The sequence below is a fragment of the Mytilus edulis genome, chromosome 5 (genome assembly GCF_963676685.1).
Source record: "Mytilus edulis chromosome 5, xbMytEdul2.2, whole genome shotgun sequence".
In the NCBI taxonomy this organism is placed as follows: domain Eukaryota; kingdom Metazoa; phylum Mollusca; class Bivalvia; order Mytilida; family Mytilidae; genus Mytilus; species Mytilus edulis.
The window spans coordinates 78,900,900-78,919,418 of record NC_092348.1 but is presented as its reverse complement, the minus strand read 5'-3'; the positions used below and the strand labels follow the sequence as shown (position 1 = coordinate 78,919,418).

General features: G+C 34.4%; 1 protein-coding gene and 1 pseudogene across 1 annotated transcript; one reads left to right on the top strand and one right to left on the bottom strand.

Moving 5' to 3' along the window:
* Window positions 1-990: 990 nt before the first annotated feature.
* LOC139525258 (zinc finger MYM-type protein 1-like) lies at window positions 991-3,740 on the top strand. The gene has a single exon (XM_071320457.1). It carries the CDS (start codon window positions 1,154-1,156, stop codon window positions 3,563-3,565), a length of 2,412 nt encoding a protein of 803 aa, XP_071176558.1. The 5' UTR covers window positions 991-1,153; the 3' UTR covers window positions 3,566-3,740.
* A 10,089-nt stretch (window positions 3,741-13,829) lies between these two features.
* LOC139522534 (small conductance calcium-activated potassium channel protein 2 pseudogene) lies at window positions 13,830-15,594 on the bottom strand (annotated as a pseudogene).
* Window positions 15,595-18,519: the final 2,925 nt, after the last annotated feature.

The following is an 18,519-nucleotide window of genomic DNA, read 5'->3' as shown; positions in this document are numbered from 1 at the left end:
GGGAGATGGTCCCTCTTCCGTTACTGAATAACAAGAATATATATATATTCCGGCAGATATTCCATTTCACATTCTTGTTTTGTAAATCATATTATCTTTCGCAAGATACCTATAAGTTGCATCTTAATTTAATTTTCTGCACTGCTTACGGATGTATACATTTTTTGTTGATTATCAAGTATTGAATGTTTGGAACTTTTTTGCTCATGACTTGTCAAAATCGGGAAGAGCATAAAGTTAGTATTTGTCTTTGTTCTTCACTCAAAATTTGTATATATTCTTAAAAGTTTCTTGGTATATTTGAAATTAAAACGACTAAATTCAAGGCCGTAGCATCCATTGAGGCAAGTGAGGCAAATGCCTCACTAAAAAAATGACCAAGTATGGTATTGATGTTTAAAAAAAAATCATTTATATATCCAAATAATGAGCGATGACCAAAACTAATCCTAAAAGAAGACGGGTACGTTATTTAATTGCAGTCATCGTATATAGCCCGGTAATTTAATTGATTCTGACTAATCGTGTCCGGAATTTATCAGTGTCCAGTTTCAGTATCCGAATCAATAATTATCAATAGGTCATGAAATCGAACGTGATCAATGTTATGAACGTTAAACATGGATCTGTGGCTTAAAACAGGATCATGTAGAAAAAGAAGCAGTGCAGGTATTAGTTTTAATAAAATATGAGTGAGTATGTAGGGACTCAATGACCAGGCATGGCCGCAGGGTCCCATCCTAATAACTGCAACTCCCGTTATTTCTCGGAAATTCTGGATCAGCCATTGAAATCAATAAAATAAAAAAGATATAATGTGGCGGGGTATCACTTAATATTCCATTAATTTTTCTGACCCGACATATAGTGGTACCCTTGTCCGTCCGTACGTCCTTCCGTCACACTTTGGTTAAGTTCTTGGTTTAGGTCCATATAATGTCAAATTATTTTAAATGCAGTACGGGAGGGTCATCCTTTGTCTCTTAGATGTAGTTTCTAGTTGTTACTTTGGCCCTGACAGGTCCGTACTAAGCAGAGGCCCGAGCGTAATGTACGGGACGTGTTATCGCACCCTTTTTCTTTTCGAAAAGTGTCAAAAATTGTATAATGAATTCAATAGTGTTGAAAACCAAGCAAATCGTAACCCCGATTCATGTTATTTTCAGATCTTGATATTGGCGAAGAAACTGAAAGGTGTGCAACAAATCCAAATGAATCTACCGAATGTCAAGACTCGGAAATTCGACAAAACGTGCCTCAAAGCAAAATATCGAATATTGAAGTACCTGTACATAGTTTAGCTTCTGAAATACCAAGTTCTTCAAATATTGATCCTGATGATTTTTCAAATTACACCAAAAAATCGTTATCTGAAAACGAAATTATCCAAATTTTGAGTTCCAGAGATTTCGGTAAAGAAATATCAGCTTATCCAACTACTAAGGCACGTAAATACTCTAAAGAATGGGAAAAGCGATACAGTTGGCTGAGGTATTCAGTTTTGGAAGATGCGTCATATTGTTCTTATTGTGTTTCATTCGGCCAGGGTGATGGGCTCTTTAAAACAAAAGGCTTTAGTGACTGGAAAAATGCGGTTGGCGAAAAAAGGGGGACTTTTAAATTACATGAAATAAGTAAAATGCATAAAGAAGCCATGGAAAAGTCTGAGAATCTATTGTCCGTAAGTCAAGGTGAAAAGGCCAATATTTATAGTAGCATCAGTAAAGCGTATGAGGATAAAGTTAGTTATAACAGAAAAGTGCTTCTTTCGATTATTGATGTTATCATCGTGCTAGGCCAGAGAAATATAGCGCTAAGGGGTAATTGGGACAAAAAACTTAAGAAAGAAGATGGAAACTTTAGGTTTTTTGTTGATTGGAAAGCTAAAACCGATGTCGTCTTAAAAACACATCTTCAATCACCTGGACCTTCTTATTTGTCCCCCGACATCCAGAATGATATCATAGCCTGTTGTGATGCAGACATCAGGGAAAGGATAGTGGCCGACTGTACCAAAGCAGGATACTTTGCAATTTGCGCTGATGGTACAACTGACATTAGCGTCAAGGAGCAGGTGTCTCTTTGTATACGATTTTTAGATCACGAATCAGATGAAATACGAGAAGAATTTATAGGATTTGTAGAACTTGCGGCTTCCGATGCTAGAACAATGTTTGAAAAAATCATATCTTTTATGCAATCGTGCCATCTTGACATAGCAAAATTAAGAGGCCAGGGCTATGACGGAGCTAGTGTTATGAGCGGTCGTGTCCAAGGCGTTCAGGCGCGCGTCAAAGAAGTTTGTCCAAGGGCATCATACGTCCATTGTCGATCACACAACTTAAATTTAGTTATTACCCAAAGCTGCAAATCGGTAAACCCCATTAGAAATTTATTTGACAGCGTTGTTCAACTCACATTCTTTTTATCCGCCTCAGCAAGTCGTAAGAATATATTAAAGGAAGAGTTAGGAGAACATTTTGATGAGACAATATTAGAAGCCATCGTAGAAGAAGATGAGGAGGATGAAATTGAAGATAAAAGTGCTGAACTATTAGTAAAGTCTAAGAAAAAAATAATTCAACCGTTAAGCGAAACTCGTTGGAGCGCTCGTGTGGATACTTTGACTAACCTAATTACTAACTACAGTTCTATTCAAAATGCAGTCTCAAAGATAGAAAATAAAAGTTCAGGGGAAGCTAAATCCAAAGCAGGTGGACATAGGCGACTCCTAGATGATCCAGAGTTTATTGTGGCTTTGTGCGTAACGCAATTTGTTCTGTCCTACTTGAATTGTTTAACGAAATCTCTTCAAAATAAAGATTGTGATATGGTTCTTGCATATGACGATGCAGCTAATACATTAAAGACCTTAAGACAATTGAGAACAGATGAACACTTTAGGAAAGTATATAAGAGAGCACAGGCAATTGCTGCTAAGCAAGAGATTCCACTTGTTCCCAGGCGCAGAACAGGCAGACAGGTCCATAGAGATAACCCAACTGTTGATTCGGCCGAACAATTGTGGAGGACAACTATCTACTTTGCGTTCTTAGACCATGTTTGTACCGAGATGGAGAGACGTTTTCCACATGACCAACGTCAGATGATGTTAGGCCAAAACTTGGTTCCATCAAAATTGGCAAATCTTAATGATACCATACAAGACGAATTGCTTCAAGTTCATTCCCCGGATCTGCCAGATGTTAATACATGGGAACAAGAAGTGACAAGGTGGAAGGTTAAATTTTCTGACATCCCTAATGCCAAATTACCAGGTACACTCAAATCTTCTTTGAAACAGGCACATCAAGACTTTTATCCAAATATCAGACGGATATTTGTGCTACTGTTGACAATGCCTGTCACCAGCGTTTGTTGTGAAAGATCCTTTTCAGGACTTCGTAGATTGAAGACGTGGGAAAGATCCACAATGGGTGAGGAACGCCTTTGTGGACTGGCAATGCTTCACACTCACAGGGACAAGGATGTTTCACGGGAGGATATTCTTCTAAGATTCGATAGAACTGGACACAGAAAGATTGGAAAGCTGATATTTGACTAGAAGATTTCACTTAAATAAAATATAGGCCCTTATAAATGTGTGAAATTTTGATTTTTGGAAGAAACAGTTTAATGACCACAAGTCTTGTCTTTATTTTATTTATCTTTTTTCTCTGACAGTTTTTCTATTTGCCATAATCGCCAATAATATCTACTTATGACATAAAAATGCACATAACCGCTCATTTGTAAACAGTACCACATTTATAATTTACTAGATAAAGAGGTTCCAATTTATTCATTTTACACATAAGTAACCATATCCCCCCCCCCCTCAAGAAAAAAACATGTTTTATCACTTTTATGGCACATGAAACCCATATGATCGATATCACTAATAGAGGCCCAGGAAACGCCCAGATAGCAGGATTTTGCACCATTTACCCCAGAGCTTCTGGGGGCCTTGAGCGGCCCCCAGACCCCCTGCCAAAAATATTTCGCCTCGCTCCGCTCGGCGACAGCATCTTGCCTCACTATTTAAAAGACCCTAGCTACGGCCTTGAAATTCATTTTAAGGTCTTTGTGCTGATATACGTTATTTACATACATTAAATCAAGAGTTGTCATTGCATTTGCTACCAAATCAGAACTTAATGTAGTTCAAATAGTTTTTAGTACGTCTGAGCCAGTGACAACTCTACAACAGATTTATCCATCGGATCACCTATATATTCTTAGAAAAAACTTAATTTTAATGGCGCTACTGAATTGGTTATGTATGAATACATGTATGTTATTTGAGTTTAAATCAGAGATATTAATGCGATATATCATAATGTGAAAAAAATATAGTTGCACTTAGTATAGTTATCCCTGAATGATTTTTTAGTTGATTTTAGTCTCTATTGCATGATATTTTTTAATTATCATTTTGTTGTAGCTTATAACTAGCTTTCAGTAACTGCGAGTTTATGTTTTAATTTTGCTTATTAATTGCTGAGCTAAATAACATTATTTTTTCTTTGCATGCTGTGCTTACTGTTGTATGTGTTGAATGTATTGTGTGCTTATCAGCTCTACAGAGCTTATGTTGAATTGTTATATGTATAACCGTCTTTAAATAAATCTTTAATGCTTAATGCTTTAGTAGTACTATCAAATGGGAATTCAGTCGTGTTAATTTGATCTGTCGATGCAATTTGTAATTTGTAATGCATTTTTGTTAATTACTGTTTACTTAATATTTATATATCCCGTCTCACTATTTTTGATATTTTCTACCTTTGATAAGCGTTTGGTATGAAGATCAATTTTCACTTCTGTTCTCGTACTATGAACAATAAACTTTAATTATTTATTTTGTAATTACATATTTCAGTTCTAGTTTTTATATGAAGTTGTCCATTGCTTTCCCTGTTTGAATGGTTTTAATCTAGTTATTTTGGGGGACCTTTATAGCTTTCTGTTCGATGGAAGCCAAGTCAACGTGTTGAAGGCCGTACATTTACATATAATGGTTAACTTTTACAAATCGTGAATGGTATGGAGAGTTGTCTCATTGGCACTCATACCACATCTTCTAATATCTTACTAAATATAATTATTGTTTATATTTGCACATTGACCGAACCATGCATGCACGCGTCGCTATTCCAAACTGCACTTGAATTCAGTCAAATAGTTTGCTTACGTGAACATTTTGTTTTTGAAAAATGCCTCTACTATAGAATACAAGTTATAATTAATAATGTCCTTTAAAACTATTGTAAACATATGTTTTAATAAAAAAAAAACCTTGATGTATCATCCTTTGCAAACTGTTCTGGTGATATATTAATCATGGCCTCATAAGCAATTTATACGGCAGTTGTTGCTATATAAACAGTAAAAACAAAAATAAAAAAAATACCGATCTCAAAGGAAAATGGAAAACGGAAAGTCCCTAATCAAATGACAAAATGAAAAGCTCAAACACATTAAACGAATGGATAACAACTGTCATATTTCGACTTAGTACATGCATTTTCTAATGTAGAAAATGGTGGATTAAACTTGCTACTGTTATTCAAATGGCGCGGCAAGTTTATAGTTGCATATGTTGCTCAATATAAATTTAATTCTTCGATTGCTGTATTGATTTGATACATGGAATAAAACGGTATTCAAATAAAAAAATAATATATATATTTATCATGATTTAGAGTAATTTTTCGCAATTTGATTGGCTGATATTGTCTTAATAAATTTCAGTACAACTTTTTCATCACGTCAATTGGATTTATATCCCTTATTTATTACAATTGAAATTATCTCCCTTAAGGATGAACACCTCTGAGGAGCCAAACTTTTCTAGAATTAAACTTTTTTTTCTGTTATGACTGTAAAAGAGTAATTGGTGAAGAAAAAATTATATGGAGGTGTGCTTCTTATTTTGCTACGGCCCTTTAAAAGTACCCAATTTTGATGATTTTCCCATTTTTGGGCTATCATCGTGAAAAAAATCAGAGTTCCACAATTAAACTTTTTTTCATACTCTCAATAAATATGAAGTGGACCAATCTGAATAAATTAACTAAAAAAAACACACTAGGTAGGTGTTAATATAAGAAAGTTTTATCATATTTTGATGCTTTTTCGTGTCAAAATTACCATTTTGTCAATTTGTGATTTTTCTCTGTTTAAAGAACAAAATGCATATTATTTCAACTTCCTGGTTATAAATGATTGAAAAAATGCATATCTAAGAAATTTGAAAAGAAAAAGTTATATGGGATGTTTATGTTTCTGGTAAAATCATATTTTGTACCCCTCACCAATTTTTCTCAAAATTTCAGCTAAAAAGACTGACCTCATTAGTAATAAAATTTGAAAATTTCATTACTGAAAAACTACTTATTCAAAATACACAATTCTTTCACAGAGTTAAGTTTGATTATGATATTTATTAAATTCATTGCTATTTTCTACTTGTGACCTATGTTTTAGAAATAATTCCAGAGCGAGATTTCAATGCGACTGAATGAGACTGAAACGTCAGAAGAATACATCCTTAAACCATTGACCTAATAAAAAAAATGATTTGCCTTAATCATAATATTTTTAGTTTTTCACAGTTTTAGATTAAATATCTAAAATATATTTGGTGATATTGTCCTAAAATTTAATTTGAATATAATAATATGTAATATAAAAAAATCAGGATAAATTCGTTACACAGTGTTCAATTGTCCTAATATGGTATTTATCGGGTCAATAAAATTCTCGTATTAGGACAATTGCACACTGTGTAACCACTTCCAGGGAAACATTCAATAAAGAATTGCGAAATAGACTATAATACATGTATAGAAAGTACGTAAGTTATTTTTTTTAAATTTAAATGTCGATTACTCGAAATTCCGTTAGCAAAAGTTATGTTATTGCCAAAAACTTTCCGTTATATTGGAAATATAAATATGAGGGGTCAAATAACTCGTTTTATGTTCAATAGAAATTGAATAGTCTCGCTTAGCACAGTGAAAAAAGCAGCAAACACAAACTTTGAGCGCCTAAAAAAATCGTATTTATGTTTTTGTTTTCATACACCACTCAAACCTAAATGATTTAAACATCAGAAACAAATCCAGTGTCTCGAGAAGTTCGCATAAGTAAGAGGTCAAGAACATTTTCACCTTTTCACTACATGCATTTTTCGAAAAGACAATACATATATCTGTTCAATTATGCAAATGCATCTTGTGTTCTTCAATATTTATTGAGAGAAAGGCATTAAGACCATCGATACACTGATATTTTGAAGATGTGGATCTTGACTGATAACAAATCTTTAAAAAAAAAAAGAAGATACATAGTCTAAATAATGGTGTGTTTCTGTGAATGCGGTTAGTAGAAATATAGCAACAATGTTTGTTTGCATAGCAATAATTTATACCAATTTTTAGACACAATATGATGACGCTTTCGTCATGTGCTTTATTCAAATGAAAATGATATAACTATAAAATTTTTGTTTTTTTATCGTGTTTTCCATTATTATTACTATTCATGTCCCCTTTGTTATCTTCCGTGTCTCCTTTACTTGCAACCAGTAGCGTGCATGTGGAAAACGGGTTACTTCTTCTAATCAAGGAATTAAGCGTTTAATATCTGCTAGAAATTGAATCCTGGATTTAGACGTTCATTATCTGCCCAAATCCTGGACACAGACGTTCATTTACTGCTCAAACAAAGGAGCAGACGTTCATTTCCTATAGGAAACCAGGAACCAGACGTGCATTTCCTGTCGAAAATCCAGGAAACAGATCTTCATTACCCGTTAAAAAAAATAAGAATCAAATGTATCCGCCAAAGGCCACTGATGAGTCTTGTGTAGACGAAACCGGTATCTAGCGCACCAAATTAAAAGCATGGTATCTTTAATGAGTTTGTACAGCCACTAGTTAATAGATGCCACTTCTGATGAACGTTTCGTCTCCACGAGTATTACCATGCACTGTCCCTTTTGTGTTGACGTTACACATCATTAATATAGGTATAGGAAGATGTGGTATGAGTACCAAAGAGACAACTTTCCATCCAAATAACAATTTATAAAAGTAAACCATTGTAGGTCAATGTACGGCCTTCAACACGGAGCCTTGGCTCGCACCCAACAACAAGCTATAAAAGGCCCCAACATTACTAGTGTAAAACCATTCAAACGGAAAACCGACGGTTTAATCTATATTAAAAAAAAGAGAAACGAGAAACACTTATAAATTACAAAAACAAACGACAACTACTGTACATCAGATTCTGTTCATTTGTAAATTAACAGTACAAAATGTGATTTATTCAAAACGTCAAGTATATTTAAAAAAGAAGATGTGGTATGATTGCCAATGAGACAACTATCCACAAGATACCAAAATGACACAGAAATTAACAACTATAGGTCACCGTACAGCCTTCAATAATGAGCAAAGTCCATACCGCATAGATAACTATAAAAGGCCACGAAATGACAAATGTAAAACAATTCAAACGAGAACATTAACTGCCTACTTTATGTACAAAAAATGAACGAACAAACGGATATGAAACAAATCAACAAAGACAAACACTGAATTACAGGCTCCTGACTATGGACAGGTATATACATACCGAACAAAACATATACGTGGTCGGGTACTTGTATATCCCAACAACAAAAATACAATAATCACAGATCTGAGAGTACTAACAGTTACTGACAGTTAGTTCAGAGCCACTAACAACTAATAAAAAATCATGCATCTAAGACTAAGGGGTTTACTCTACTCTCAGACATTAATTGACTTTAGTATATTTAGCAGAATTTTAGAATTTTCGGATTTTAGTGCTCTTCATATTTGTATTCGATTTGGCCTTCGAGCTAGCAATTTAAATTCTATCTACGATGATAAATCTTATGTAGATGAAATGCGCATGTATACAAATAAACTCATCATAGATACCAGGATTTAAATTTTGTATTTGCGCCAGTCAATTTATTATTATGACCATATCAATGATAATTCATGTCAACACAGACGTATTAGGCTGATGATATTATATATGTCTGGTATATTAGATGGTTTTTCAAAGCTAGGATTCAAATATATATAAACCAAACGTTCATAACCCGTCCAAAGTCAGTAATTAGACTGTATTACCCTTCTCAAAGTCAGGATTCATTTGTTCATTAATCGTTTAAGGCCAGGATTAATATTTTCAGGTCAGAAATCATACTCAACTTCACGTCTTAAATCAGACATCAGACGTACATTACCTGGTGAGGTAACAAATCATACCTAAATGATGTCTAAAGTAAAGAATCACACTACATCCTCCATATAAGGTCAGTAATCAGGCGTAAATTTCCATGAATCAGATGTTCATTTCTAGTCAAAAGTCTCTGTCTCATGTTAGGCATATTCTGCTTATTCTACATTATATACATATTATACAGGTTTATAGATATTACTTGGTCATGTTTTATGAATATTTAAAGCAGTTAGTAGATATAGGAAGATGTGGTATGAGTGCCAATGAAACAACTCTCCATCCAAATAACAATTTATTAAAGTAAACCATTATAGGTCATGGTAAGGCCTTCAACACGGAGCCTTGGCTCACACCGAACAGCAAGCTATGAAGGGCCCCAAAAATTAGTAATGTAAAACCAGTCAAACGGGATAACCAACGGTCTAATCTATATAAAAACGAGAAACGAGAAACACGTATGAACTACATAAAAAAACGACAACTACTGTATTTTTTAGAGGTCTCTTTCATAATCAATCTACAATGAAAAGTGTCTCATGTATAGCATAGTGCATAGAAAGTCATGGAAACTATGGAGAATAGAAAGAAAATACTGATTTTCTATTAGACGAGAATGAACTATTTCTCTATACCTCACTTATATGTTATATTATGTTCGTGTGATTGAACACATCAAGGTATTTGAAGTTATGCTTTTGATTATGTTCAATTTATTAATATTTTACCGGAAGCTTTTCAAATTAAGTACATGTCACTCTTATTTTGTAAGGCCTTTTCCATACACTTGGAATCTTAATTACCTAAGAAGCAATTACACCTCTGTAAGGTTAGACGCCCCGCGAACGTGTTCAACCCCATAACAATTTATATGTGCCTATCAAAAACGAGGAGCCTGTAATTCAGGTTTTCGTTTGTTGCTATATATCGTTTTCGTTTGCTCTATTGTATATATCCTGCTGTCGGTGTTCTCGTTTGCATTATTTCACATTTTATTATGTCAGGGCCTTTTATAACTTACTATGGTATACGTTGACCATATGTAGATTATTTATTATGTATCCTCGAGCGTTCCTTGTGAAGGTTTATTGTGTAAAGGTGTTCATCATTACATTTTTTCACGCATTTTGCTAGTATCTGGCGTATTTGAATGTTCTTCGAATGAATTGCTGAAAGTCAAAATAAATAGATGTTATAGTCGTATAATTTGCGTTGGTAGAACCTTCATCATACTTATGTAAATGTAAGGCGTTTTGAGGGCGTCTCTGTCACTTGTAAATGTTAATATGATTGCAGAGTGGCATATTCTGCATTATATAGATGTTATTTCTCTATTCCGCATTAATCATTTGTTTTGTGTTTACAGTTTTGTTGTTATTGAAATAATCAAATGTATTTGAAGTTAGCTTGTAACTATAATGGTAGTATTTTGTCGGAAGTCTTTAAAATTAGGAACACGAAACTCTTATATTGATAGAACTTTAAATTCGTCATACACATAACTAAAATGGATGTACCAAGTCAGGAATAAGACAGTTGTTATTTATTCGTTTGGTGTGTTTGAGCTCTTGATTTGATTAGGAACTTTCCGTTTTGAATTTTCCTCGGAGTGCAGTATTTTTGTGATTTTTACTTTTTACACCACTGCAGGATTGAACGCCCGCAAACATGTTTAACCTCGCAAATTTCCCATGTGAGAAGCCTGTAATTCAGTGGTTGTCGTTTGATGATGTATATCATAGTTCATAGTTGGTCTTTGTTTCGAATATAAATCATGCCTTTGGTTTTCTCGTTTAAATGATTCCTTTAAGTCATGTAGGGGTCTTTTACACCTTGCTTTGTGGTATGGGTATCCGTTGACCTTAGGTAGATTTGGATAATCAGTAAATTAATCAAACGTATTTATATTTTATACACCTTTGACTTCATTTTGTTTGGATATTCAGTGTTCCTGATGAAGATTAATCCCGAAGAATCGCACATAATGTATGTGTTGTTCTCAATTACTGTTATCTTCGATGCATATGGCAGGAAAAGTAGCTTGCAAATTAAAAAAATCATCAAAACATTAAACACTCAACAATTTAAGATTTGATTCAAAAGATTTTGAATGAATATGTCACAAAAAGTAAGCATCATTTTTAGAAAAATGAATGAATAAATATTTTTTTGGGGGTTATTCATTTCTATTAGATGACATTTACAGTTATCACCAAAGAGACATAGACTCAATGACACATGTTAATAGAAATTTCGACATTAATTTGTATAAAAATGACTTATACTCTGCTTATATATGTCTTTCCAAAATGTTATCCACGCTAACCCTATCAACTATCAACGCAACAATGTCTTTTAAATTTGATGTGATGAATCTCTCAGTTGCTTTGACATGGTTGGCATTTTTTAAAAGGATTTATGAAATTTTAAAATCGCTGCTGTTGCCCTTTTTGACACATTGTGGGATTTGATATTTTGTAACAGTTTTGGTTGCGTTGTGTAAACCTGTTTCGTTTTTATTTTCCTGGTATACATAAACATTGTTGTCAATTTAATATGAGAAGAATTGTATTTTTAACCTGAGTATGTTTACCCCATTTTTTGGCATATTTGATAATAACATTAACGGTACCAATTTTCCTGCACCAGATGCGCATTTCGACAATACATGTCTCTTCAGTGATGCTCGTGGCTAAGATAACATGTTACACACAACAGACACAAAAGGAATATTATATTTAATTTCAATGTTAACAATAACGTATCCATTTCAATAAAACGTGCATGTGATTTATGCTGTATTTACAACAGATTTCTAAACTACTTACTTATATAAAAATGGTTTCCTTACAATTAAATAAATTTGTAACGCTATTGAGCCTCAACTCTATGCAATTTTTCATCTATACTGGAAATTAAAAACTACCTTTACCCGGTCTAAATTGAACTTACAACTTTGGGATGCTAACACTGACATTAAATAAATAATAAATTGTTCGAGCATATGTCCACAGTAAACCAGCAGAAAGACAGGCACCCGTTTCAAGGAATTTCTACCATAACTGTGTTTGTAATTGCAAAAATAGTGGAATCGTAGAGATTATAAAAAAATTGCATAAGATAAACATTATTTCATCATCATAGATATGCATTAAATAATTGAACAAGAGGGTCGAAAGATGCCATAAGGACAGTCAAACTCAAAGATCAAAAAATAAACTGACAACCCCATGGCTAAAAATATAGACAAACAGACACATAATAGAACACAACACACAACATATTGTACGCTACTTTATGCACACTATAAACGGACATTAACGGACCTAATATAGGTTGAAGCCCCAATTAGACTGTGCGTGTAAGTCAATAAGACACCAACTATATATCTGGATACTTCCATTTAAAGAAGTAAAACTGGTACGACGAACTGGAAATGTACAAAGTGAACATATAATTAAATTGTGTTGCTTCTGTTAGCATTCTACGGAATGAATAAGGGATTTACAAAGAACGTTTACGTATCTGAACTTTCCCTTATAAAACTAATTACATCCCAGCTCCTTTGTTCTAGCAGGGGTGATCTGAGCCGGATCACCCTTACCAGATCACCCCAGTTTGAGTTTCTTTGTTAGACTCTTGTTATGCATGCTTTCCTTTGTTCTGTTACATTTTGGCGGGAATGTCAAATCCACTATAAAACTTATAATTAATTATACGGAAAAGACTATCTATCAAATTCCACGTAGTTCCAATGTAAATGCTGGGATTCGAACTCAAGACCTTTAGCATATCAAGCCACGACACATTCCACTAAACCAGGACGATTGGATACCAACTAACAATAATTTAACATACATAAAGCAAGCAATATCTTTTTATAAGTTGGGCGAGTTGGCAGACCTTTATTCAGTGGGGTTTAAATTTTTTTCGTTAATAAGTGAGTTGCCAGACTGATTGTTCAATTTGATTTTACACTTTTTGAAAAGTGGGGCGAGTCGGTAAACAAGAATGGGGTGGTTTTTTATAAAGTGGCGATATGGTGTGGGCCGATTGGCAAGTGGGGCGAGTTGACATTGTTCAATATCTACTCATCGTGTTCGGGGGTCATAAAGGGTAAACATCATATAGTAATATATAAAGTATATCATAATGGTTGTGTGGCGTTCTAAACTAGATTTTATGAATTGTAAATGGTTTTTCGTCTTATCTAAAACAGCTTGGATGTAAAATAGTTATCCCAATCGGACTTGGTGTGTCAGAGTTAAATCACCCTCTGGTATCCGGCCATCGGGGAGATCTTACACTGACACACCGCGTCCTTGTGGGATAACTATTAAGGTAACGTTGGAATATTTGGTTAATAATAGTCCTGGTATCTATGATGAGTTTATGTAACCGTTTTAGTAACATGAAAAACTTGGGTTTTGTTAATGAGATATGCGATCAAAAATAAACAAACACAATTCATCAGATGATTTCATGATATGCGACTATAAATGATGACACACGTGAAGGAAGTGACAATCACATGTATGCCCATCAGCAAACTAACATCTTGTTCCTAACTTCCAATAACTCTAAGACGACTGCTTACTTCGGTTGTTCCTGGAATAATTTCTCGTTGCGTGCAAGGTCAACAATCGTCCTACACGTTGTGTAAAAAACTGACAACATTAAAAATCTTAGCAATGCAAGTAATTTGATGTGCGTTTGATTTTCATTGGAACGTGTTTTTGTAAATCGTACGGAGATACACGTTTGCATGCAGTACATGGAGGGATAAATGTATAATTATATCACATTAACGACACTTTTTAAATGGACAAATGTCAATTTTGATTTAATGAAGATGGTCAAAACTTGAATTTGCCAAGTGATGTTCAATGGTTTAATAGGTTGGAATTATCATCTTAAATTTGTTTGAAGTAAATTGCGGATTTCATCAAGTTGTTTTTGTATATTGGCGGATGAAGTTTCCAGATTTTCAAGCCTTTTATTGACGCGGTTCTGATTGTCTTTTATAATTTCAACCATATCACATACTTCTGTTACTCCTTTGGCAATTTCAACAGTGCCAACGACATTCTCGCGCAATCTATACTTTTCGTAACTAGACTTATACATTGTGCGAATAGCGGAAATTAATTTTCTGCGATGACGAATTACATCAGTGCTAGAATGCTGATATCCCAGTTTGCGAAGCCGCCGTATCATCATTGACTGCTTAACGACATCCGCTGCAGCATTACGATGAATTTTGTCCATATTGATCTGCTGGACAAATGTATGTACATACTTCTCGGAACGTGATTGTTCAAGTTGCTTCGCCAATACGGCTACGCACAGAGCCATAATTCCGACGCCCATCATTCCGGTAGTAATAGCAAACACACGGCCACAAATACTGTAAGGAACAATATCACCATAACCTAATGTAAGAAAGGTGACTGCTATTAACCATACAGCGCTAAGATAGCTACCTGCAGGAGACTTGACGGTAGAATTTTCAAATGAATAATATTCACACATCCTTAATCCCCAGCTATTCACGATCAGCGTCGTTACTAATATACCGGTCAGAATGGTCCCGGGCATGGTTGACATCAAAGCTTTAAATACAAATTTTGTATTTATATTGACTTTACTTAGTGTCCCTAAACTTTGAACAGTAGTATCCCTGAATAGATTACTGTGTACAACCAGAAATCTACCTATAATGTAAATACGTAGAAACATCAGTACCGATAAAATTGCATTGATTGGTACTTGATGTGTTTCATAAATAAATGTATCTGGGTTTAAAACCAGCATTGGCGTGGTAAAATTTCCATATGGGATCGGATGTATAGAACAGATAATAATTTCAAGCAATGTTTTCACAATAACCTTGGAATTAATGACTAACCTCCAGTTGTCAAGACCTGTGGTCACCAATTGTAGTCGTATGCCAATCAAATTGTACATAATGATTGAAATCACCAGAAAACATGTTGTTATAGTGGTAACTATCGGTAAAACGGTAGATGCTGCACCGTCGTATATTATTACATCTCCTAAAACTAGCTCGTAATGGAACACATTGCATATAATTCCTACAAGGCTAAGGACAAACGACGTATCGACTACTTTTGATCTGTTGTTCATCAATTCCTTTCTATGACGAAGTCTAAATCCTAAATTATTCTTTTCATGCATGATCTTGAAATTTTCATAGATTGGACATAAACTAGTTCATCTGTACTAACGCACCGTGTGTACTTAAATTCTGAATTAACTTTTCCAATCTGTCATCATTGTGCAAACTCTGGATTTCTGAAAATAAAACAAATTCATCAAAAATCCTTTGAAAATTATTTATTTTGACCGTCTTTTGTCTTATATGTTCTCGATAATATTGTTACGGTTTAGGGTATAAGCTGTAGGTTTGTACATACGACTGTTTCAGGCTACTCAGTAAACACTCTATTCTATTTTCGCGTTCGTCGTTTACTGGTAGCCAACGCGTATACAAAGGCATTTGATGAACATTGTGTATACTTATATATTGTTACTGTATGTAAATATTGTTAGTAATGTCTCTGGGAATAATACTATAGAGTTCGTCTTCACTGTTTGACCACGGGGGGTCCCCTGACTGAATGACTGTTCCCACCTTCTGTTTACCCTTATTTCACACGTTCTCGCTTTATTACCTTGTTATTTTATTAGCGTTAGGCATATATATTGTAACCGGGGCCCATACATACTAAGAGTAAGCTTAGATAAGTCCCGTTTGTGCATTTCCCGACTCGACAGAATTTCAACATTCCGATCGCCGCCATTTGCATCACTATGTTTATTGACGTCAGTGACCTAATGACCTGAGATCAGCATCCAATCAACATAACGTAATTTGCCCACCATCTCCATAGGGGCACGAGACGTTGGTGGGACAGAAATATAAAAGCGAGTGCACAACAGTCTTCAGATGGACTGCGGCCCGCTACCAGGGCAGTCACTCCTGATACCAAGGAAACTTACCAAAGGCAAGGTAAACCAAAAGTGCCGCAGTCGATGCAATACATGTACCTTTGCATCCCCGTTGGATAAATGGACCAAACCATAATTGACCTAGATGTTTTACTACGTTTACTACGATGTTGACAAACGATTAACGTACCGAAAAGGGGGGGTCTCTGTATATTTTATTAAGTGTTCTGTTGGGTTTTCATGTATTTTATACTTGGAATAGTATTGAATGTTTTGTATATAATAAATTGTGAAGCTTTATTAATCTTGTTATCTGTTGTACATGTAGTTAGTAAGTCAATGTAAATGAGTTTCTGTGCTACCATATTTAGACCAGTGCCTTAACTGTTTTGCCTGCTACGCTACCATAGTCTTGACCATTTTACCAGCTACGCTACCAGTATAACTTAGTTTGTAACTAGACACCTGAGTTGACAGATCTATATCAGAATTTACCAGAATATAGTAACCAGTGTGTTAACCTCGTAATAATACCTTTTACTTTTGGGACACCACCGTCCCGTAACAATATTACATATCTGTTGAAAACCAGCAAAGGGAAGTTTATATTTGTAAGTGAGCCGTTTAGTTTGTTAGTTTCATTATGGTTAGATCTCAAACATGGTCAATTATTTGTATTCGTTTGTGTTTTTGTAAAATCAAAGTTTGTCTCGTGTCAGAGTTGTCGACTTTTCGGTTAATAGGTAAAGATCTTCATATAACTGTCTCAAAGAGGAATGAGGAATGAAAGAAAGGCAATTCATATTTACTGGTTTTATTTTAAATGTATATAATGCTTATACACAAACATGTTAGATGGCATTTCTTTAAAAAAAAATGTTAAAAGAGAATTCTTGCAAACATTTGTGAAGGTGTTGATTATATGAATTTATTATTTGAAATCACATGTTTATACATGATCTGTAAAATATCAATAATGTGGTCATTTTTAAACACATCCTAAAACTTAGAATTTTTCGAAAAACTAAGGATTTTCTTATCCCAGGCATAGATTGCCTTTGTCGTATTTGGCACATTTTTTTCGAATTTTGGATCCTCAATGCTCTTCAACTTTGTACTTGTTTGGCATTATAAATATTTTTATATGAGCGTCACTGATGAGTCTTATGTAGACGAAACGCGCGTCTGGCGTACTAAATTATAATCCTGATACCTTTGATAACTATTTACAGTCAATGTATAATATAACTTCTTCAAGCATATTGATATACAATTTTGTGTATGTCCTTTCGGTTAAAATATCCGCTTATTTTTTGTGTATTTGCTTTCGAATTGTTGTTCAAATCGAAACCACGAGAAAGATATTCGATATCACACGTGTCTTGCATTAGAATCGGCGTCATGTATTTTCATTTTGGAAGATTTGACAGTTGTGTAAATATGAAAATTGCTAGAAGGCATCAATTTGGCAGCTAAATAATATAAGTTGAAAAGTACACTAAAACACCATGGCCAAAGGATAAAAAAAACCCGGAGATATAAAAACAGCAAAAGGGACATTCAAACTGAACTGTTATATACATTAAAAGAGGGACGAAAGATACCAGAGGGACAGTCAAACTCATAAATCGAAAATAAACTGACAACGCCATGGCTAAAAATGAAAAGGACAAACAGACAAACAATAGTACACATGACACAACATAGAAAACTAAAGAATAAACAACACGAACCCCACCAAAAATTAGGGGTGATCTCAGGTGCTCCGGAAGGGTAAGCAGATCCTGCTCCACATATGGCACCCGTCGTGTTGCTTATGAGATAACAAATCCGTTAAATAGTCTAATTCAGTATGTCAAACAAAGTAAGGTTCGAAAAGACGTTTTTTATGAATACTTTACATGCATATGAAAGTGACTTCATATAGGTAGTACAATGGCAATGGCGAGCTATATACTAGTTATTAAAGTACACGAGTTGGTTGACCGTTATGGAATAACCGTTTCACAAATGATATCGGATATATTCCTTATGTCGTAACTACAATCCACTTGCATGAATGTCACCTACCGGATTAGACTTTATCGGGTTTATAATAACATGAGTAACACGACTGGTGCCACATGTGGAGCATAATCTGCCTACCCTTTCAGAGCACCTTAGATTACCCGCGGTTTTTGTGGGGTTCGTGTTGCTTAGTCTTTAGTTTTCTTTGTTGTGTTTTTTGTACTATTACTTGTCTGTTTGTCTTTCTATTTTTTA